Source organism: Alligator mississippiensis, chromosome 1 (genome assembly GCF_030867095.1).
Source record: "Alligator mississippiensis isolate rAllMis1 chromosome 1, rAllMis1, whole genome shotgun sequence".
In the NCBI taxonomy this organism is placed as follows: domain Eukaryota; kingdom Metazoa; phylum Chordata; order Crocodylia; family Alligatoridae; genus Alligator; species Alligator mississippiensis.
In genome coordinates this window covers 148179445-148202621 of record NC_081824.1, presented here as the reverse complement: position 1 = coordinate 148202621, position 23177 = coordinate 148179445, and the positions used below count along the sequence as shown (strand labels likewise).

General features: G+C 43.5%; 1 protein-coding gene across 1 annotated transcript in view; it reads left to right on the top strand.

The window, feature by feature from the left end:
• The window catches only part of CAPN9 (calpain 9), a 50624-nt gene extending 27775 nt beyond the window's left edge, over nt 1-22849 (top strand). Inside the window, exons 9-20 of the mRNA XM_006267915.4 lie at nt 668-828; nt 1504-1661; nt 3755-3963; nt 5421-5457; nt 6995-7075; nt 7184-7241; nt 8481-8545; nt 14762-14830; nt 16419-16497; nt 18329-18445; nt 19560-19618; nt 20634-22849. Coding sequence (XP_006267977.3) covers nt 668-828; nt 1504-1661; nt 3755-3963; nt 5421-5457; nt 6995-7075; nt 7184-7241; nt 8481-8545; nt 14762-14830; nt 16419-16497; nt 18329-18445; nt 19560-19618; nt 20634-20660 — 1120 coding nt within the window. The 3' untranslated portion in view covers nt 20661-22849. The remainder of the gene's footprint in view (nt 1-667; nt 829-1503; nt 1662-3754; nt 3964-5420; nt 5458-6994; nt 7076-7183; nt 7242-8480; nt 8546-14761; nt 14831-16418; nt 16498-18328; nt 18446-19559; nt 19619-20633) is intronic.
• The last annotated feature ends 328 nt before the right edge of the window (nt 22850-23177 follow it).

Below are 23177 nucleotides of genomic sequence, written 5' to 3'. Positions count from 1 at the left end.
GGTCAGATGTCTAATTTCAGTCAGTTTGATGCCTACAGTTGAGGTGCCTAAGCAGGCAATCCAGATTTTGCCATAACTCAACTGCAGTTAGTGAAGTTAGAACACTGCAAGAGTCATCTCAGAGGACATCTACACATGCATTAATGTGTTTCAGTTAATGCACATTAAATCTTGTACCTCCATCATGACATACTAGGAAAATGAACATTATGCCTGTCTTATGCACATTAACTAAAGAGCACCATTTTAAGGGACGCTAAATGCATATTAGCCTATTTTAATGTGCATTAATGAAATAGCACAGATTTTTGTGACACTTTAATGCACATTAAAATAGGCTAAATGTGCATTAAAACACACATGTAGATGCACCCAGAAAGACATAAATCAGGCTCACTTATATCAGTGAAGGGACTAACACCAATGTAAATGAGAGGAGATGCATGCCTGCTAAGACAGGTCCTGGACATCTGTATAAAGTGTATATCAGCATAGCTCAGTGTATAGCCAGTGGTGGTGCTCTGGTGTACACTAGCTGGTGGTCTACCTCTGTGTTCTGATGCTCTGAGAACAGAATGAGCTTATGGGAGTACATTTTTACCAGGCTGCTGCTGGTGGTGTGTCACTAGTACAAAACACTGAGTTCTTTCTCTGGTCTTTCATTTAGGATGAAATTTGAAGACTTTAAAACACATTTTGATAAAGTGGAGATCTGCAACCTCACACCTGACGCACTTGCCGGCAATGCTGCTCAGAAGTGGGAGGTGACAGTTCACCAAGGGAGCTGGGTCCGGGGTTCTACTGCTGGAGGATGCAGAAATTTTCTAGGTGAACATCTATTTCTCTGGAAAGTGTCATACTCTTATGGAAGTATCCATTACAGACAAAGAGTTCTTTATTTCTCCCTTACTCCAGCCACAAGTGTGCAAAGAACAAGGCCAAAAGAATGTCAACTAACTTAGCCCAACCAAATATCAAAATGTCCTTAACATTCTGCTTGAGATTTTCAGGGCAAAAAATACTTTTTTCTTTACCTTTAAGTTTACTGGGTCTGATTCTTCTTGCATAAATCAGTAATAATTCCAGTAAGATCAATAACCTTACAGCAGAGAGTACAAGGGAGAGGAACATCCAGTCATATTATCATGCCAAGAGTTGACCCTTTGTATTTTCATAAAACCTCATTTGTTTTCAACAAAACCTCAAACATCCTCTAACTTTTATCTCTTATTTAAGCCATTGCCATTTAATGAAATATTAGGTCTGAAATATGTTCTTATGTATACCAAACCTCAGTAAGCAGTTCAGGATTTGTTTGAGTTTCGGCAGAGTTGTAATGAGATAATTGTAATATAGGATTGAAAATGTTGGGGTTGAGGGTGGAGGAAAGATGACCCAAACCTCACTGGAATTTCCATTGTCCTTTTTTGGTTCTGTTTTTTGGGTTTTGCTTTCGTTTGTTTTTTTGAGGGGAAAAAAATCTGGTATTCTTTCCACTGGCAGAGACCTTTTGGACAAATCCACAAATCAAGCTATGTTTGACAGAGAAAGATGATGGGCAAGATGAATGCACATTTTTAGTGGCTCTGATGCAAAAGGATCGGCGTAAACTCAAAAAAATAGGTGCTGAAATGCTAACAATTGGCTATTCTATTTATGAGGTACTGTACTTATTTTTTTAGAATGCAATTACCATTCTGTGTCTGTGTCTGTCTGGGTGCTATATCAGTCTAATTTGGTATATCACACTCACTATTTTAGTCTCTAATCATCTGCATTCTTTAAACAATTAATAGAGAGCTTAGGTTTTCCTTTAAATTGTCCTTTCTAGAGAAGGTCGTTGCCTTGTGGCAAATGGACTTCCGCTTTCCTGAGACCCCTGCAGTTTTGTCAAAGCACCTGAGAGTCAGACCAGCATTTCTCAACTCATGGGTCACAACCCAAAGTGGGTCACAAGAATATATGAAAGGGTCATGAACAAACCTTAAAAATGGATTCTCTTTTAAAGGAGAAAAATGTGGGAAATGGTGGGTTTCCCCTTGCAGAGTTGCAGCCTGCAAGGGGCTGCTTGTGGCTGGGGGGAATGGGAGGACAGTGATCATGTAGGGCGTGCCACATGCATGTGCATGTGCAGACATGTAAATGACAACCAGGCAGTGTGGAGAGCAGCTCCTGCAGTTCTCTGCAGGTAAGTCTATGGGGTGCGGGGAGTGGGGCATAGATGATGCATCAAGGGAGAGATGGGAGGCAAATGCCCCACCAGACTTGTGTGTCCACAGCGGGCACGGGTCCGTAGCCTGTCTGGACTGGCACAGTCAGAAGCTGCCTCCACAACCCAGCAGGCAGGACCCAGTGCAGGAGGACAGAGTGGTTAAGAGAGACTTGCCACTGCTGGGACCCCCACACCAGCCATGCCACCAGCAACACGAGAAATAATGGCTGGGTTGGGGGCTGCAGTGCCCTCTCCTCCTCCCACTGCCAGCCACTCACCCTCTACCCCACTGCCATGGCCCATCTGCCACCGCCGCCACCACCAAGGTTCCCTCTAAGGTGCACGCGTGCGCGGCCACACACAACTAAAAGTGTGGCCGTGCACAGCCTTTTCAAGGCCATGCACCAGGACAGGCTGGGGCCGGGGGCTGGCACGGGCTCCGCCGGCTCCAGGGAAGTGCTCCGCTCCCCCACATCAGGACCGGGGAGTGGAGCACTTCCCCGGAGCCGGCAAAGCCCGCGCCAGCCCCCCATGCCAACCTCCATCCCTGCCTTGCCTCACCTCAGGGAGGAGCCACTGCCTGCCCCAGTGAGGCTCCGCCAGCTCCGGGACACTGCTCTGCTCCCCCGTATGGCCTTGCGGGGCATGTCCCGCAGTGTCCCACTACCCCTTAGAGGGAACATTGGCCACCACTCCCCTCAGGCTACAGCTCTATCCTGCAGGACATGGGAGCTGATAGGCAGCATGGGCAACCTCAGGAGGGCAGCAGTGGTGGCTGTGCCATGACATCAGGGTAGAGCCACAGCCCAGTGCATGAGCAGCTGGCAGTGGGAGAAGGTGAGCACAGTGCAGCGCCCTACTTCCCCCACATCCATTATTCCTCATGCTGTTTCTGGCACAGCTGGCGCAGGGGTTCCAGTGGTGGTAGCAGCAACAAACCTCACTGCCCCACTCTGCCCTCCTGTGCTGGTACTGCCTGCTGGACCATGGAGGTGTCTCCTTCCTGTTCCAGGCTGGCCAGGCTGCAGCCCTATGCCTATTGTGGATGCACAAATATGGGGGGGGGGCACATTCCCCACCATGTCCCACCCCCTGCCCCACACAGTGGGGAGCTGGGGACAGGTGGAAGTGGGTCAGGAGTTAGGAGCACCAGTAGGGCTGGGGGGAGTGGGGGTCTGTGGTTTAGGAGGTGGGGGGCACTGGCAGAGCCAGGGGGCTGTTTTCTATTTAAACCATTTATTGAGTCAGGACTACCCAACAATGTTTACAAATGGGTCCTGGTACAAAAAAGTTTGAGAAGCATTGAGCTAGACTGTTCACTGCATCCCAGCTCCACTTTGCATGACAGAGTAAGGTGAGATGAAGGCCAGGGTGCCAGCAATGGCTCTCTGATCATTAATGGTAGGTTGCATTATGCATGCATTCAAGGGTGGAAGTTTGGCTCTGTGATTCTAGATCATGAAGAATGGTGAGAGTCTGATGTATCTGTCCCAAAACTTTGATTACTCTGAACACAGTAATTAAAAAGTATCTCTATTGCAGAGCCCTAGCTCGGATGACCACTTGCCCAAAGACTTCTTCAGATACCATGCTTCCAAGGCAAGGAGCAAAACCTACATTAATCTAAGGGAAGTCTCTGATCGATTCCAGCTGCCACCTGGGGATTATGTTCTTATTCCTAGCACTTTTGAGCCACACCGGGAAGCTGACTTCTGCCTGAGAATCTTCTCTGAAAAGAAAGCCATTACTCAGTAAGTAGCCAGTGATGAATGGCTAGGAGGCAGTCTTCCTGTGTCTTGCTCAGCACTAAGGGGATCCATATAAGGCTCTAAGGGGCATTTTCCTCATCCTGTCCCAGAGAAGATATGAAGAATTCCACCTATTCATCCACTCCCTTTGCTGCTATGTGGCACTCCAAGGGATTTACCCATAACTCACCAGTATTACATAGTATAGTTCAAGGGTGGCCAATCTGCAGTATGGATGCCACAAGTAGCACTGGAAGCCTATATGTGTGGCATGGGTCAGATCAGGGAGGGGGCAGGGAGCACAGTGGCAGATCAGGCAGGAAGCAGAAAACAAATTATCATGTTGGGCAGGGAGCACAGAGAAGGAAGCAGAAAGCAGAACAGCAGATCTGGCAGGGGAAGGGGATCAGAGTGGGGAGAATACTGGGCCAATTGTGGCATACCTGCCCAAAAGACACACCTGCTCCCACTGCTGTAGCTTATTAAAGACATCAAAAGTTAGGCCACGATCAAATAATCTTTACTGTTGTTCACTAGATCTTGGCTAGGTATAGGTATAGGTATAGCCAAGCATCAGATGAGCTTGGGCTCACAATAGCTTGTGCTATATCCATATATACTCATTTTGGTTAGACCAGTGGTGCTTAACCATTATGTCCCATGGGCTGGATGGGCAGTTCCTGGTCCCTCTACAGGCCAATCTAGCTAGGGCCTAATCTGGACACATGGACAGGAATAGGAGGCAGCCCCACCCTCATTCATCCATGTGGGGAGAAAGAGGGCATGGCCCAGCCACTTGGGCATGGCCTGGCCATGCAGGGGGGGAGGAGGTGTGGCCAGCTATGCAGAGCAGAGGGAAAGAGGGCATCGCCCAGCCCTGGACCTAGCTGTGCAGGGCTTGGGAATTTGGCAGCAGAGAAGGGATAGTAGTATTAATTACAACCACTCCCCCACTGCGAGATTTCCCACCCTTGTGAAGCCCTGCTGGCTGGATGCCATGGCTCTGCGGGCCAGTTTGGCCTGTGGGCAAGGGGTTGAGCACCCCAGGTTAGATTATAAGGTGCAAATCTACCTTGCCTTCTACTTGACTTCAGACTAACACAGCTAACTATGTTTCTCTGAAGAGTCAGTCACTGCTTCAGGATATATAGAGTTCTTCATGCAGAGTAATGCTCCTATCTGTTTCCTATCTGAATGATATATTTTAATAAAGGGAATAAGTTGTTTACAGAAAAAGCCTTTGTACAGTGTATGAAGAGTGGAATGAACACTTGTACCATACAAGTCCCACTCAAACTATTTTGTGGGTTGATTAAAATAGTACATGGACCTGAGACTCTATGTAAGGGTACATTTTTCCAGAAGTTAATACTTTGTCCCATATTTGCCTCTGAAAAATCTAAACAGAAAGGATTCCCTGCAAAGTCTTTTGTTACTGAATGTAATTTTGTTTCCTTCAGGGATCTGGATGAAAATGTTGCCATTGATCTCCCAGAGGTAAGTATACAGAGCTATGGATTAGTTCAGCATAATCCAGCATGTTTTATTTATACTAGAGGAACATGTATACATCAGACATTTACTGGACAATAAACTAATTAACTGTGCAGTAAACATCTCAGTGTCTACACATGTGCCCCTATTAGGGCACATGAAACTAATAAACTCCACAGCAAGGTTGGGACTTGTAAATATGCACAAAAGGTTGTGCTAGATATATATTGTTCCTGGAGCTTCCTAGGAACAATAAACTGTGGAGTAATAAGCTCCACAGTTTATTGCTGTGTATTAATGGCCCATGTAGACGTGCCCTGTTTGGTCAAAGCTGGTTTCTTTCCTAGAATTTTATGCAAGCACTGTTATTTTGTACGTGACTGAAATCTGCTGTTATGTTGGCTGTAATAAAACAACCATAATAATAAAAATAATATTTTTTCATGGGCTTGCTGGTAAATAGCTGGAGCCAGAAAGTAATTAAGGGCTGGATCCTCAGTTGGTATAAATCATCATAGCTCACTATTCAACACTAACAGCTCCCCTGAAGGTGCAGACAGAAGTGCAGCTCCTGGGTCTAACTCATGGCACATCACAGAAAGCACCATGAATTAGACTGATCCTCCTGACACAATAGATGCTAGCTGTTGGGTCACGAGGGTGGGTGATTGAGCTCCAATTTGGAACCAATATAGGGAGAGAGGCTGTGTTTCTGCAGCCTCTTCCACTAGGTCTGCCCTCCCAGCTTGCATTTTGTCTCAGGATGGGAAAGAAGGCAGGGGAGGGAGGTCCATTCTGGGGTTTTCCCAGCCACGCTGGAATGGAGAGGTAGGTGGATTGGAGCCCCTTCCAGTGCTGGCTAGGCAACTTTCCAAATGAACTTCCTCCACTCCCTTCCCCCACTACCATTCTGAAAACAGTCCTGGGAGCAGCACTGGGCTGTGTCAGCTGAGCCCTGCTCCTGGCATAAGCAGACAGAAGCTAATGAAGGTGCTTCACTTTGGAGCACCTTCATCTTAACCCTCATGTAATAAGGCTTCAGACTCTGGCAAGATCAGGCCCTTTTAAAGACTTTCAAGGGCCAGATGGGGCATACATTGTCAGTTCTGTCTGTGCCTTGAGCCTTTAGTAAGCTACTATATAGAATCCTATTACACAATGAAAGTCTAAGAACTCCCAATATGTATGTACATTCAACTACCCACACACACTTATTCATGGGATATTGTGGGGTGAGAAATATCAACACATTTATAATAAGTCAGTAAGCAGTTTTTGCTTTTGAACATTCAAGTGTCATTCTCCTTAGCAGTAAGTAAAAGCACCGACAATAAGAAATGAAAGGTAATCATTGCTAATGCACTTGAAGACAGGGAGGGTTAAGACTTTCATTCCAAGCAAAATAAAATCATAAATGCATTTCTCTTGTCAAGATACAGAGGATTTTTCAATGCCCTGCTATTGAAAAATAGGTAAAAATCTACACGAGACCAAGTTTTATTTATTTATTTATTTAAATATTTCTCCATTTTTGTTGTAGCCCCCTAATCCAGCCGTAACCCAACAGGAAACTGATGAGGAAAAACAATTCCGGGCACTGTTTGAACAAATTTCAGGAGAGGTGAGTGAAAAATCACAGATGTCCTGCAAAAATCACAAATGTACTGCAAATATAGTGACCCAATATAGAGACATAACAGTAACCACTGCTGTCATTTTACAACTTTAGGACCTGGAGATATCTGCAGAGGAACTTGAAAATGTTCTGAATGCGGTATTGAAAAAAAGTAAGTGTCAGTACTAAACACATTTGCACTGAAACTGGGCAAAGCTCCCATGTGCCTTTCACACGAGGATTTCTAAATACCTTATAAATGTGGTCATTTTACCATTTCCAGTTGGGAGAAATGAGGTTTAGCAATTAGCAACATGTCACATAGTAAATCAATGGTAGTGTCAAGAACAGGATCCAAGTTCCCTGATCCAACCACTAGTATACCCTATTTCCTGAAAGACCCAGTGTGGTAAAGGCCTTTAAGAAATGTTCAGCACACCCAGTTCCTTTGTAAGTCTCTTCTTATCTAGGAAAGAGGGAGGAGTGTACAGCCTCCCCTCTCTCCTGGGATGCTTTCCCCAGTCCAGGATTCCCAGCTGTTTGTCAAGGAGACTGCATTTTCCTCTCTGTTTCTCTATATCCCAAAGAAGAGTCAGCTGGAAACTTTCCTAACCTAGCTTTGCCATTGAAGGGAGAGGAGAACTCAAGCCTAGCCTGCTCTGGGGACTCCAGTCTCAAGTCCTAAGCATCATGTCAGCAGTATGTGTTTGACAGATCCCAGCCTTCCTCCCTCAGGTCACATTTTCCCCTTTTTCGACTGCATTCTTTCCTCCACAGATATTTTAAGAAGCCCGAGCTGGAGTGGGGTAGTACTGGCCTACAAGAGTTCTCTTACAAGTCTTAACTGGTGGACACTATTGTACTCATGGGATCCATTTTTTTCTACAAGCAAAATATTAGAAAATAAATTCTCAGGACCTGAGCCCACACCCACTAAAGCCAATAATAGTAGATTTCATTAAATTCCCAGGAAGAGTATTTGACTTTGGATCAGATGCTCATTTTTAAGGAGTCATTCAAGTGTAAATGTAACACCCTTCAAGTGAAACACAAAAATAAATAGAACCCCCACCCTGTCACTCCTGCTCTGCAGCCTCAGATTGTCAAGATGGTAAAGTTCCCTGACTGATTGTTACTGAAACTCCAGTTTATTTTTCCCAAATCTAGCCCTGCAGGCCTTACTCTTAATAAGTAGGGATATTAAATGAGACTTTCACTGAAGTCAGTAGGGTTGCTCCTGTGTGCAAGATTTATAAATTTGGCCCCTGTGGTTCACTCCTTTCCAATTAGATGTAATATTTTAGCATGTTCTCTTTGCTAATGAATTCATTACATTTCTTTATGCTGTTAGACATTTTTAGATTGTTGTTTTTCTGCCCAGTGATGTATTTCTTATTTCATCTTTTCACAGCAAAGAGTATCAAATTCAAGAAATTAAGCCTCATTTCATGCAGAAACATTATTTCTCTTATGGATGTATCCTTTCAAATGTTATGGGAATACTTCCAGGCTCAAAGCCAAGCTGATACTGAATATGTATGAGTGCCTGTAGCTGTCTTCCCTGTTCCTAAGGCTAAGGATGTGCATGGTACTGCAATGAGGTGGAGGTACACTGAGTGCAGCAAATAAATGTAAACGTTAAAGCCCAGCATAAACTACTGAAACTTATGGTGGGACTTTTCAGAAACACTCAGCTTTTACTACAGGCATCAGTGGGAACTGACTTTAGTGGGAATAGAGGTAGGCAAATAGAGGTACTCTAGTGCTGAGCACTTCTGAAAAACTCACCCCTTTGATTTATATTTAAGATGTGGATAGTTGAACTACTGAGCTGCAAGCTGGAAAACCTGGGAATCTCTCTCAGCTAGATCCTTGCACTGAGGTTCATAGCAAATACCTTTCTTTTTAATTGCTTGGTTACTACTGAAGCTTTTTGATTCTCCAGCATGAATGACCGGATGCCCATTTATCTAATCCTTTACTATAGTTGGCAAAGCAACAGTAATGTTAACGTGGTATCTGGCTCCTGCTTGCTCTATCTGAGCCTATCTAGCCACTAAGTTCTTTCCTTTTTTGCTTTTGTTTAACTTTTCCTTGAATAGATGACAGATCCCCATGAGTATTTGCAATAAAAAAATAAAACAAAAACAACTTTATTTCCTCTGGGATACAGCTGCAAAATCAAAGCTCAACCCATGTTGGTCAAATGTAGTTTCTAAAGTTGGTGCAGTGTAGTGTAAGGTTGGAATGAAGTTGCAGTCACAATGCTCCAAGACGTATGCAAGAGGAAAGGGTTGTTGTGGGTGATATCTTTTATTGGATCGACTACACGGTTGGGATAGACACAGACAAGCTTTCAAATGCAGGATATTAATCCTTTTCCTTGCCTCCTCCTAAAGTTGGTGAAATTATCAAGCAAAATTCTGTCTAATTTTGAGCAAACCAGGGAAAATTTATTCTTGTGCACCAAAAGCAAGTGAAGCTTAGTCAAAACAGTGCTGTACACAGAATTCATAGCAAATGTAAGGAGGGGTGAGCCAGCATGAGTCTAAATCACATGAAACATTTGCGCAGACCCCCTCTATTATATTCTACTAAATCTACAAGTTACAGTCTTCCATGGCTCAAAGTTTTAAAACCTGATGTGTAAAGTTAGACACCTATATCCACACTGAGGCACCTAAATGCATACCCTGATTTTCAGAGGTGCTGAAGTACCTTTATTAGTTTCCGTTTCATAGTTTTGCAGTGTTTAGGGTCAGAAGGGACCTAAACAGATCATTAGGTCCGACGCCCTGCCCCAGGTAGGAACAGGTGCTGGGATCATATCACCCCAGCCAAATATCTGTCCAGCCTCCCCTTGAAGACCCCCAAGGTAGGAGAGAGCACCACCACCCTTGGGAGTCTATTCCAGAGCCTGGCAGCCCTGACTGTAAAGTAATGTCTCCTGATGTCCAGCCTGAACCTGCCCTCTAACAATTTGTAGCCATTATTCCTAGTTACCCCTGGGGGTGCCTGGGGGAACAGAGCCTCCCCCAATTTCTGCTGGTCCCCGCTGGTGAGTTTGTAAACAGCCACCAGATCCCCTTTCAGCCTTCTCTTGTGGAGGCTGAATAGATTCAGGCCCTTCAGCCTCTCTTCGTAGGGCCTGACCAGCTTCCCCTTGACCATGCGAGTGGCCCTCCTCTGGACTCTCTCGATGCTAGCCACATCCCTCTTGAAGTGCGGTGCCCAGAACTGGACACAGAACTCCAACTGTAGCTTGACCAACGCCACATAGAAGGGAAGGATCACCTCCCTGGACCTGCTTGTGATGCATCTCTAGATGCACAATAAGGTGCGGTTAGCCTTACTGACAGCTTCCTTGCATTGGCGGCTCATGTCCACCCTGGAGTCAACAATGACTCCAAAATCCCTTTCTGCCACTGTTTTGCCAAGAGGGGTGTTCCCCAGCCTATAGGTGTGTTGCTGGTTCCTTCTCCCTAGATGCACCACCTTGCTCTTGTCTGCGTTGAATTTCATCCTATTCTCATCTGCCCACCTCTGCAACCTGTCTAGATCTAGCTGGATTCTGTCCCTACCCTCCAGCGTGCCTGCCTCGCCCCACAACTTGGTGTCATCAGTGGATTTGGACAGTGTGCTTTCCACACCCACATCCAGATCGCTGATAAAGATGTTGAACAGTACAGACCCCAGAACTAAACCCTGGGGGACCCCACTGCCCACATCCCTCCAGGTTGAAAACGACCCATCCACCACCACTCTCTGGGTGCAACTATCTAGTCCATTTGCCACCCATCTGACTGTGTAGGCATCAGTGCCTCAGTCACCTAGTTTTTTTAAGAGAATGTGGTGGGAAACAATGTCAAATGCCTTCTTGAAGTCCAGGAAAATGACATCCACCTCGATGCCTTCGTCCAGGGACTTTGTGACCTGATCATAGAAGGAAACCAGGTTAGTCAGGCAGGATCTGCCCTCAATGAACCCATGTTGGTTGCCCCTGAGCATTACCTCCTCTGCTGGGCCCTTGCAGATGTGCTCCTTGATAATTTTCTCAAAGGTCTTCCCAAGGACCGAGGTGAGACTAACTGGCCTATAGTTACCCAGGTCCTCTTTTCTCCTCTTCTTGTAAATGGGAACCACACTGGCCCTTTTCCAATCCCCTGCTACCTGGCCAGAGTCCCACGAGCACTCATAAAGCCGTACCAGGGGCCCCGCTATGACCCCCGCCAATTCCCTCAGCACCCTTGGGTGGAGAGCATCTGGACCTACTGATTTAAGCACGTCCAGCCCCTCCAAAAGTTCCCTAACTAGGTCATCCCTGACTCAAGGCATGGCGGTGCCTCCCCTGGGTCCATCTGTAATCCTAGTGGGGGAGGATTGTGCGTGTCCAGAGCCACTTAACATCAGACCAAACAAGTAGGTGCTTAAATTATGGGCTGAGAAAATTATCCAGGAGCACATCTGCGAGGGACCAGCAGGGGAGATTATGCTCAGGGGCAACCAACATGGGTTCATTAGGGGCAGGTCCTGTCAGACCAACCTGGTTTCCTTTTATGATCAGGTCACAAAATCCTTGGATGCAGGTGTCATGGTGGATGTCGTCTTTCTGGACTTGAGGAAGGCCTTTGACACTGTCTCTCACCCCATTCTCATTAAAAAACTAGGCTACTGTGGCATTGATGCCTACACAGTCAGATGGGTCACAAATTGGCTAAAGGGCCGCACCCAGAGAGTGGTGGTAGACAGCTCATTTTCGACCTGGAGGGATGTGGGCAGTGTAGTCCCCCAGGGCTCAGTCCTGGGGCCTGTAGTGTTCAACATCTTTATCAGTGACTTGGACGAGTGGGTGAGAAGCACCTTGTTCAAATTCATGGCTGACACTAAGATGTGGGGAGAGGTGGGCATGCTAGAAGGGACAGACAGGCTACAACTAGATCTGGACAGGTTACGGGGTGGGCGGATGAAAATAGGATGGGATTCAATACTGACAAGTCCCTGCACCCGGGGAGGAAGAACCAGCAGCATACCTATAGGCTGGGGAACTCCCTTCTCATCAGTGCAGAGGCGGAAAGGGATCTTAGAGTCATTATTGATTCCAAGATGAACATGGGCCGCCAATGTGGGGACGCAGTCAGTAAGTCTAACCGTACCTTGTCATGCATCCACAGATGCATCACGAGCAGGTCCAAGGAGGTGATCCTCCCCCTCTATGTGGCACTGGTCAGACCGCAGTTGGAGTACTGAGTCCAGTTCTGGGCGCCGCACTTCAGGAGGGATGTGGACAGCATTGAGAGGGTCCAGAGGAGGGCCACTCGCATGGTCAGGGCAGCAGGGCAGGCCCTACGAGGAGAGGCTACAGGACCTGAACCTGTTCAGCCTCCACAAGAGAAGGCTGAGAGGGGATCTGGTGGCTATCTATAAACTTACTAGGGGGGACCAGCGAGGAATGGGAGAGGCCCTGTTCCCCTGAGCATTACGCGGAGTAACAAGGAATAGCGGCCACGAGTTGGTTGAGATTAGGTTCAGGCTAAACATCAGGAGGCATTACTTTACAGTCAGGGTGGCTAGGAGCTGGAACCAACTTCCAAGGGAAGTGGTGCTCTCTCCTACCTTGAGGGTCTTCAAAAGGAGGCTAGACAGTCACCTAGCTGGGGTCATATGATCTGCTCAGGTCCCTTCTGACACTACCAACTATGAAATTAGGCATGACTGCCTGATTTTGAACATTTAAGAACATAAGAATTGCCATTTACTGGGTCAAACCATAGGTACATCTAGCCTAGTCTCCTGTGTCACACAGGGGCTGTTTGATCTCTGTTATCATTGGACAGAGTCCACTGGCTCCTTGGACTCATTGGACAGCTAGCAGGTGCTTTCTAGTGTTCTCTGCTTGGTGCCCCCACTTATCACGCTAGCTGTAAAATTCTGACCTCACTCCCATCCATGTTATGTCTTTTGTTGTCCCCAGAAATCAGTTGTTGTCTACCTAGTGGCCTCCTTTTCTAAGAGAGATTTATAATGTTTCCTTGTGGGCATTTGCCCACATTCCTTAGGCAATAATTTGGCCTGTCACACAGTGGCAGAGTGGATGCTAAAAGGGAGCATGAAGTGGGTATGACCAGGGTTTTTTTCCACTGTTCCTCTCTCACTTGCAGCCTCCAGAATTTAAGGTCTAGGAAGTTTGATTCAAAGGCTTTATCACTGACTCTCATGCTCAATAGCTACTGATGCTCCTTTCCTCCAAGAATTTGCCCAATCCCTTTTTGAATCTGGCTAAACTGTCAGTTTCTACAATATCTTGTGGCAATGAGTTCCATACTTCAATTACACGCTGCGTGAAAAAGAACTTCCTATTGTTAGTTTTAAACTTACTACCTACCAGTTTCATTTTATGACTCCTGGTTGTTGTATTGTTAGAGATAGTAGATAATAAATCCCTATTTCCTTTCTCTTCACCATTTAGTATTTTGTAAATACTTATCACGTCCCGCCTCAAGTGTCTCTTTTCTAAACTGAATAGTCTTAACCCCCTTGGTCTCTTCTTATGTGAAACCCCCTCCATACCACTAATCATCCTTGTTGCCCCTCTCTGGACCTTCTCTAGTACTTCTATATTCTTTTTGAGGCATGGGGACCAGAACTGGGCACAGTATTCAAGGTATGGATGTATCATAGGTTTATAGAGGGGCATAATAATACTTTCCATTTTGTTTACAATTCCCATCTTAATAAACCCTAACATTTTGTTTGCCTTGTTGACTGACAGTTGCTGAATACTAAGGTGATGTTTTTAGCAAACTGTCCACAATGACTCCCAGGTCTCTTTTCTGTGTGGTAACAGCTAATGTAGAGTCCATTATTTGAGCCTGTATGAATGTTTTCTGCATAGATGGGCATTACAGGAGGGCTCTGTCACAAAAAATAAACATGGAAAGGATAGGTGGTGGGGAAGGAGGTAGAAAAAATGGTCAACAAGTCCAGCAGTCCCTGCTTATACTAAATTTCCAAACAGGGCCCCATGCTGTGTATTTCCTGGGATGTTGAATATTCTCAAACTCCCATGGAAATCAGCCCTTTGCAAGGTCAAGACCCTCAGAAACGAGCAAAAGCTGAACAGATTTTAACCCACATGACAAAGGGGAAAGTTCAGACAAGTCTAGATCCCTGTCTATGAAAACTACCACAGCTTTCGACAACAGAAGTCCCAAACACTAACTGCCAGAGTCCATTAGCTTTACTCTACGAATAAACCTATTATTTTTTTACAGGGTCAGCATTGGTTGAATCTGGCCTTAAGTTAGCAAGTCATAGTGAACTGGTCAAGCAATTCCTGTAGCATATAGTAGTATTTTTTATCAGATAACTGAATTCCCTGAGTTACTTACTGCCAATCTAGATCCAAAGATGCTCTTGCTTTGGAATAGTTTGTTTCCCCATTATTTCCATGAAGTCTGCATTATTTAGCTAGCTTATTAGTTATTACCATTTAATGTTCCACTAGATTTCTAACTGCAGTCGTTGTCATTTTTTGAGCTACTCTACAACAAATATCACAGTATTGGGCTAGGCAGCATGCCAAGCTCTCTAGTGTAGGTAATATTATCTATGTAAGGGTACAACACTGAATAATTTGTACAAAACAAGGAATTTCACTTAACCAGATTTTTTCCTTAACATGTGCCATAACAGTCCAGTGGTAATGGGAAGCTGGGATTTAATGAATTCAAGATTTTCTGGGATAAACTAAAGAAGTGGATAGTATGTGATTATATTCATCCTACAGCATCTTTTTTTCTAATTTATGTTGTTATATATTAATCGTTTATGTTATTATTTGTTATTTATTATAATTGATATGATTATTGCAGTAAAAAATTAAGAACCATGTATTTAAAAGCACAACGTTAATACCAGCATTTAGAACATGAGTTCTTAAAAGCATTTTTATGTCTGGAGAAAATGAGATGGTTATAGTTTTCCAGACCCTGAACCATAATGTCTTGCTGAAAATATCAGAGATTTTTATAAACAGAAAGAACTACGTTTGAGGTAAGGAATTTCAGAAATGTACTTTCCTGGACTCTAATCAAAATAAAACTTAAGAGGATTCCATTACTCTTGATTTGCACAAGAAGAAAGTGCTGACTCACCACTTATGGGAAATAATTATTTGAGGAGTCAGTACATTGTCACTGCTTATCTATTTAGAGATCAAGACTTTTAAGGTTTGAAACAGTGTTAACCAATTAAGTCCCAGGCCTACAAACACTTGCATGTGCTTAACTTTAGTTAGGCAACCAATTAGCTTAGTTGGTTAGAGTTCCACTACTTATAGTAATAAATTTAAGCATGTGAATATACATCAGTAAGATGGGCAGCTGAAATTGTGTATGCAAATAAGGCATCATAATTGTTTCCCCGTGGAGTTTAATTGTCTACTCCAAATTCATGCTGCAGCCAAGCATGTGAAATATGTAATTCTCTGCTTCCTGGAGGTCTTATAAGAAGTCACAATAGTTTTCTTCTGGGTCATTGACTTAATCTCTCCTTTAAATTACAAGTTTTAAAAAATGATTTATTAAGATATAAATGGAGAGATTTCCAGATATTACTGATGAATGCAGTTAGAGTGATTGTAACAGTAGCTCCAACTCATCCATAATGCAAAGATCAATGTTTATTGTCCCATAAAGAAAATATGGACTGTAAATTCAACTTCATAAATATTTAACATTTGGGTCACATACCCTAAATCAATTTTTCCAATCTTTACAATTATCAAGATATTTGGTGATTTTCTAAAAGCTTCAGTGACAAGTGACTACATGAGAATCTTCATTTTGTATCTAAAAGTTTTGTATCTTTTTTTCTGTTTCTACCTTCATTGTTGTAGAGAAATATAGAAAGAGAATGAACCTTACAGGTTCAGAAACCAAATTAAAAAAAAAAGATTTTTTTTTTTTAAATTGACAATTTTACAGAGGCCAACCAATTATTTTTGAATACTTCAGGTTGAAAATATGGACTGATTTTTCACCACAATCTGCTTTGTACAACAATGAGATTTGGATCTCAGATCTGTCTTCAGTTCCATACTTGGACTGAATCCAGACCAAAGTCTAACATAGACCTAGAAAGAACTACCTGGCTCACCAGATCCACTCCTTTGTGCTGGCTGGTAACTTTGCAATAGGCCTTAAATCCAAAAGGGTTCAGTCAACTTATGCTACCTTTGTAAAAAGCAGGTGTCTAGAAAACCATATACTATTTCTGCATGTGTTTCAGCTGTGCTTGAAGATTCCTTTATATAACTCATTGCTGAAATTGCTACATTTTTCCCATGCAGAACATCTTTCTTCTTTTTGACTTGGATAAATCTGGAACCATGTCCTCCTATGAGCTTCGTAATGCCCTGAAAGCTTCAGGTAACAGGAACGTTCAGTCTTATCTGGGGAAAAAGCAGAAACTAACCAACTTGTAGGGCAGATCGTCAGCTACCAAGGGAGCTCTGAGAATGAACATCAGCTGTCTGATAGTAAAGACCAGATCCAAAAAAAGGACTTAAGTGGAACTTAAGCACCTTGGTCTAAGCTGTGACCCTGGTAATTCCCGGTCAGCTGCTGCCAAACCCTGACAGTGCTCAACAGAATAGGAATGCGGCTGCCACCATCTTTTAAAACAAGTGGTGATGATGCTGCCATTCCCTTCCTCATGTGTTTAGATGGTGGTTAAATGATTCACCCCAAAAGTGGGAGACCTGAGTTTAATTTCCTTCTCTTCCTGAAAGGATTCAAATACGTATGGTTCTAGGAGAGTGCCCAGACTAAGGGCTATTCTGGGCAGAGGTGCTCTCTCTACCCTTCAGCTGAATGTGCTGCATGTAGCAAAGAAGTCAAGATTCACTGGGCCAAGAGGACAGCACAAGAGAGAGCCTGACCCTGTGCCCTAGTGGGCAGGCCCTCCCTGGTTCTGTTCCCATGGCTGTGTGCATCATTTATATGATAGTTTGGTTGAGCACTTGAGGGAAAGTGGGTTATCTATATGAATTGCTCATTGGGTGAGAATTTGTGTGAGTTGTACAATGACCCATTCATCTATTTCCAAAAAACAAACTTTGATAAAAGGAAAAACAGTTGTGCTTGTCTTCTGACCAACTTGCAAATGAGTGTTTACGAGGAGACATTTCCTTGTTTTGATCCAAAGACTGCCTGCTTTAAGACACCTGCTATAAGTAAACCTTTGAGCCAACACAGAGTGCCACTGAAATGCACACAGGCACAGCAAGTGACCACAGAGAGGAAGGTGCAGCGTAGGGGGGGGGGCCTTAAAACATGCTGTTGCAGAGATCACCTCTAGATAGGTTAGAAGGCTGGATGAGAGGAAAATAAACTATATACATGGATTTGTGTTTTACTTTGCATTTGTTAAAAGAATCCAGTTTTGCAAAAGTTCCTTGAAACTTCATGGAGGCAGAATATTCTTTCAATGAATGAACAATGCGTGGAGTGAAAACATCAACAAGTCAACAGTTTCTCATTTCAGAATCCAAAATTTATTTCAGATGAAAATTATTTTGCTATTAGCTCAGTTTCTGCTGGAGGCAGATTTTTCACCTAATATCTAGGCCAGAGGTTGACAAAATACAGCTGGCACACAAAGCCACAGGATCCAGCCAACAGAGCTGGAGCATTTTGCCTGTACCCATACCCATGCCCACACCAGGGTCAGGTAGCAAGCACCTGTGCCAGAGCTGGGCAGTGAGCAGTTGGGCTCCTGCCACTGCTGCTTCTCTCCACCCTCTTCCTGCTGGCTATGGCATGGGCACAGCTTTCAGCTGGTAGGGAGCTGCCCTGGGCAGCTTCCAGTTGTGCTTGTGTAGCAGCTGGAAGGTGAGGCTGAAGGGGGTGTGGGGAAAAGTGGCAGTAGACACAGTTTGTAGCTGCCCATTTCTAGTGCAGCTCCTCACCAGCTGGAAGCTGTGTTCACACTACAGCTGGACAGTGGGGCTGGGAGAAGTGGTGGCAGCACGGGCACAGCTCCTGGATGACTGGCCCCAGTGCAGGTGTAGGGAAAGCCCCCACTGCTGATGTGCTACCAAAGCCACCCAGTCCTCCTCACACTTGAGCTGGGTTGCTCTATTTCATAGTTTATAAAGGTTCTCAGCCTCTGATCTACAACATTTATTAAAGATTCATAGATTTCCTTTCAGGTCTACTAAGTTGCTTACTGTGCATGTGTGTATGTATACATATACAGGCTTTCAACTCAATAATTACCTGCTGCAGCTGATTGTCCTGAGATATTCTGATGAACAGTTCCAGATTGATTTTGACGATTTCCTAAACTGCTTAATTCGCTTAGACAATGCAAGCCGTGAGTATCCACTTCTGCTGCAATTGTTTGTTCCCATTAAACATCATTTCAGTGGAGTCTCCAGTGTAATATTTGAAATCAACTATGTAGTTTTAATTGCTTTCCTGTCAAACAAGGGCTGTGTTTATTATTTGCTTTTGGAACAGTTCCCCTCCCATGAAATAAAAACACATCCTGCTGCTAATGGAAAAAAATCTCTCATTGTAAATGGATCCTATGCCTCACAGCTAGCTGGAAAGCATGGGAAACACAGTGGCAAAATGTCTGTCATGTCCCCTCCAAAATTTGGTCTGCTGGTGGATAACAGTTTATGGCTGCTCTCAGTTAGTAGAATAATCCATCCAGTGGAAAAGGTTTCCACTGTGATCTTGAAGGAATCCAGCTTAAACGCTTCTGGTGACCCAGCTGTAAGACACATGCTGGTGCTCATATCATATGTCTTTTAAACATTTTTTTTGCTTTTGTCTGAAGATATATAAGCTATAATAGAATTATGAATTCTGTTTCTCATTTCTGGTGGGGGTGATCATTATGAATAAAACCTGTTAAGAAGGGTGTGTAAACCAGTTTGGGTAAACTGAGAAGTGATCCTCAACTGGGCTCAAATCTCAAACCAAATCCAACCCCTTTATTAGGAGCAAAAACAATTTAGTTAACTTTCTTAAACATTTTTATTTTTAAATTTGTTTGCTTCATTTGCTTCCTGGTTCCAGCCTGCAAAGGAAAAGAAGAGTCAAATACTGAGAGGGCAGTGGGGGAAAGCAGAGGAGAGAGAGAAAGAGAGAGAGAGTTATTTTTACTGTATTGCCACCATCATTTTTCCAAATCAAGAAACGCAGGTAGCCAGGATAAAGTGCAGACAAGTTACCAAACGTGGGTGCTTACCATACCCAAACCACCAACTCTTGGTCAAATGCCAAAATCTTTGCTCAGGCAAGAAATCTCAGGAAGTCAACAGGAGTTTTGCTTAGTAAGGGTTCACTACTCATACATAATAAGCCTGGACAGAATGCCAAATCCTCCCTCTCTGGGGAACAGCTGCAGATAGTGTGATATGGAAAACTTATGCCTATGAATATGGATGAGGTATATTATGTTCTGAACTTTATTTCAGGGGTATTCCAGGAACTAAGCATGAAAAACAAGGAAGTCGTTAACCTGAACATAAGTGAGGTATGGTCTTTACTTCACTGGAAACTAAAATAGTGGAATGTTTATGGACTAAATGGGAGTTTGTTTCCAACTCTAACTGGGTCAAGATTTTACCCTTGTTGCATTAATCCTTTCTCCTCTGTGCTGATTGCTCACAGTTTTGCTCCATTTCACATTCAATGCTACCCTTCTTTCTTCCTGGGTTCAGTGTAGCTGCTCAGAGTAGATTGCCTCCTGTTTCTCTCCAAATTAGTGAGTATCCATGACAACCTTTTACTGTGGTCTGCACCTGATGGGCAGCCAGCATGCCATGCCAGTGGCTTCACATGCTAATCAGCATCTTTTCGTTGATTTTTCAATCCAAACATAAAATGAGAGGCAACAGGTGGGTGCAAGGGACAGATGCAGTGAACACAAGGAAACATTGTCACCACCTAGCTCAGCAGTCCTTAGTGTTTCATGGCTTGCAACCTTGTTTTCAGTGTGAGCCCAGCTTTTCCAAATGAATTTCCATGCTGTTCAGGACCTCACTGAGGATGGTGACCTATAATTTGTGACCTGACACTTGGAAATTCATTTAAATAAGGTGCTTAAACTGAACAACCTTCTGTGAAGGAGGTGACTGGTTTCCAGGTTCTATCCCTAGTATTGGGAATTGTTACATTCTTTCAATTTTTTGCCACCCCAAGACTTCCTTTCTTATAATACCTGGCCTAATTTTGTTGTCTTTTATGCCCCCTCAGAATTATTTCAATTAAGTAAGTTGAGTTACTTCGCCTTTTGACTTGTGTAGGTGCAGGAAGAATGTGTCCTCTTGTCTTGTCTGCTAGCCATGAATAGGTGCTGGACTCTCGTCGTCATGTATAATGAAAATACCTCTTGGCTGCAGCTAGGCCCAGGCACTCCCACTTTGGAACAGGCATCAGAAGGCACTGATTCAAAACAAGATAGAGCTGTACAGGCCTCTCGTTTTTTCTCACTTGATGTCAGTAACTGAGCTTATCGATCTTAATATCTGGTCTTTTCTCTATACTAGTTTATCAGCCTGGCAATGAACATTTGAAGATATCCAGACTGGACTTCAGGAGTCTCTCAGGATGGTGCCCAGAGAGCCTATTCACCTTCAGTATAAATGTATATAAGAACTTTGGTGCCAAGGGAATGCTTATACTTCCCAGCCCCTCTCATCTTTGCCCCTATCACATTAATGAAAAAGATCTTTAAGGAATGAAATTTGTTCTATTTTTATAAAGATAAGTTTGGGATTTGCTAATGTGTACTCAGGGATGTATTGGAATGAGACACTTTGCACATTTCAAGGAAGCTGAAACTGACAGTCTTACAAGACAATGGCCTTTTTAAATACAATTCTTTTAGTCCCCATTTACTAGCAGCAGGAAAACCCAGCCATTAAAAGTCTTCATTGTTGCTTAACTACCAATTAGCAAATGCTTGTTAAGGTATACGTTGGATAAAACTTTGTTACAGCCAGACCAACACTGAAGAGAGTCTTGCAAACTAGTGGAGTTACAGATGGGCATCTACTCTTAAATACTTCTAGAGGGGTGGTCCTGATTCTGGCTTGCTCAGAACAATATTTGACCCAAAGCCTGGCCTTGTTTACAAATCCTGATGAGAAACAAGAGCTTTCCTTTTACTTTACTTTCTTCCCCTAATACCAGCCTAGTCAAGCTGTAACCCACAAGCCAACCATGTTTTGCAGAGTAATGCAGTAATTGGCTGCCTTCATTTTCAGCAGGAGTGCATGGTCTTTTGAGATCCCTGGTCCCAGCATACATCTTGAGTAGCTAGAACCTGTTTCCACATAGACCACTCCTCTGTAGTGAAAAGGAGTGGCTTCAGACTGTGACATTTTATGCAGATTATCTCCAATCAATATTAAGTGCCTGTACCTTCCCTCAGTTTTGTGTTTAAGCCAGATCCTGCACAAGTACAGGATGTGCTATTCTTAAATAATTCCAGACAAGTGCCTACCCAGAAATCAAAGGCCTTACAGGTCTTTATATGTTAGTTCTGGCTTGTTCCCTAGAGCAAATGTACAACCTGTGTCTGCTTTGCAATAAATCATGTGTGCTGGGGTTGTTTTCTAAATCGTTTTTTACAACAAATGCAACAGCTGTTTGAGCAGTTTCTTATCTTGTAATGTCCAAGTCCTGTGCACCAAGTAGCTGGTGCTTTATTTTTGTAATTTGGTCTCGTAGATAGTTCTGAAAAGGAAATCAAACCATAATAAATATGAAGTTAAAATATTAAGAATGGTCACCTCTAAGACAGCAGCTGCTTCTTACTATCAGTAGCAACCTCAGGCCTGTATAGGTCTGGATGGTTCTTGAACTATTTACGAGGCAGGCAAAGACCATGGGTACGCTTACAGTATATGATGAACCAAGGGAGTCAGCCCCATACAGGGTACTTATTTTTCATTATAAGATTTTATGCCTCTCTGACATTGTTGGCAAAGACCTAGCCTAGTTATCATATGTGAGAGCCCTTTAACTGATTCTGGAGCTACTACTGACAGACTTGTACAGGGGTGGGTCCCAAACTGCTTAAAGGGGTTGTTGTGACATAAGACAGTAGGGAGCTACATTTACATTTCAAAGTGAGCAGCAGACACTTGGTTAAAATCTGTGAAAGCTAGGAACATTATAAGAAAGGACCATAAGTTGTGATTAATGTAGCCAATACATGGAATGTTACTTTGCTATAATAAATGTATTTTTGTTAAAATGTTTAGATAAATTATAAGAACAAAGCAGCCTCATCAGACTATAAACTAAAGTATAGAGGTAACAAACTAGTGTAAATGGAAGGGAAATAAAATACAAGTTTCCCTTTTGGTCCTTTTTGATTTCTCAAGGATATAAATCTTAACTAATTGACACTTTTCTGGTCCACAAGAGACCTGGTTTAATTCAGTTCTGAAAGTTTCAGTGAAACAAAGAAATTTAAATAAAACCAAACAGAGTTTATTAGAATATGAGGCTTACATTTGCCAGCCATCTATAAATAGTAAGTCTAGGCTAGGGGGAGATTTGGGGATTTCTATGAGACACCTGCTGGACTGTTTGCCTGTAGGACTGTTTGGAAGACCCCCTGCTGTGGAGCCTGAGAGCCTGGCCAACTTTGATTTGTGCCAGACAAAACGTATCTGATAAGATTATACTTTTCCTCAGCTATTAATCTTGCTTTGTCATTTAATCAATAAACTTCTCACATTGGTTGGAATGACCCAAGGATCCTTTTAAGGTTTATTTTTTACCAATCCACCCCTATTAAAATTTGTTAACAACATCTCAAGGGGAAGTCCTATACGTTCAGGAAAGCTTAGGATAGAATCTGGAATGCAAACTCCAATTTCAGCCTTTTCCACTAGGCTTTCAAAGCCATCTGTTCTGGAGATATGACACTTGGAGCAGAAGTTCCAGCCTGGACTTCAGCTCCGGCCCACCTCTCTCCAGTATATATTGATGCCCACACCTGAAGCCCAAACCTATGAATAACAGATTGTCTGCCTATGAGTGGAGCTTCATTCATCTTTATTACTAGCTTGTATCAC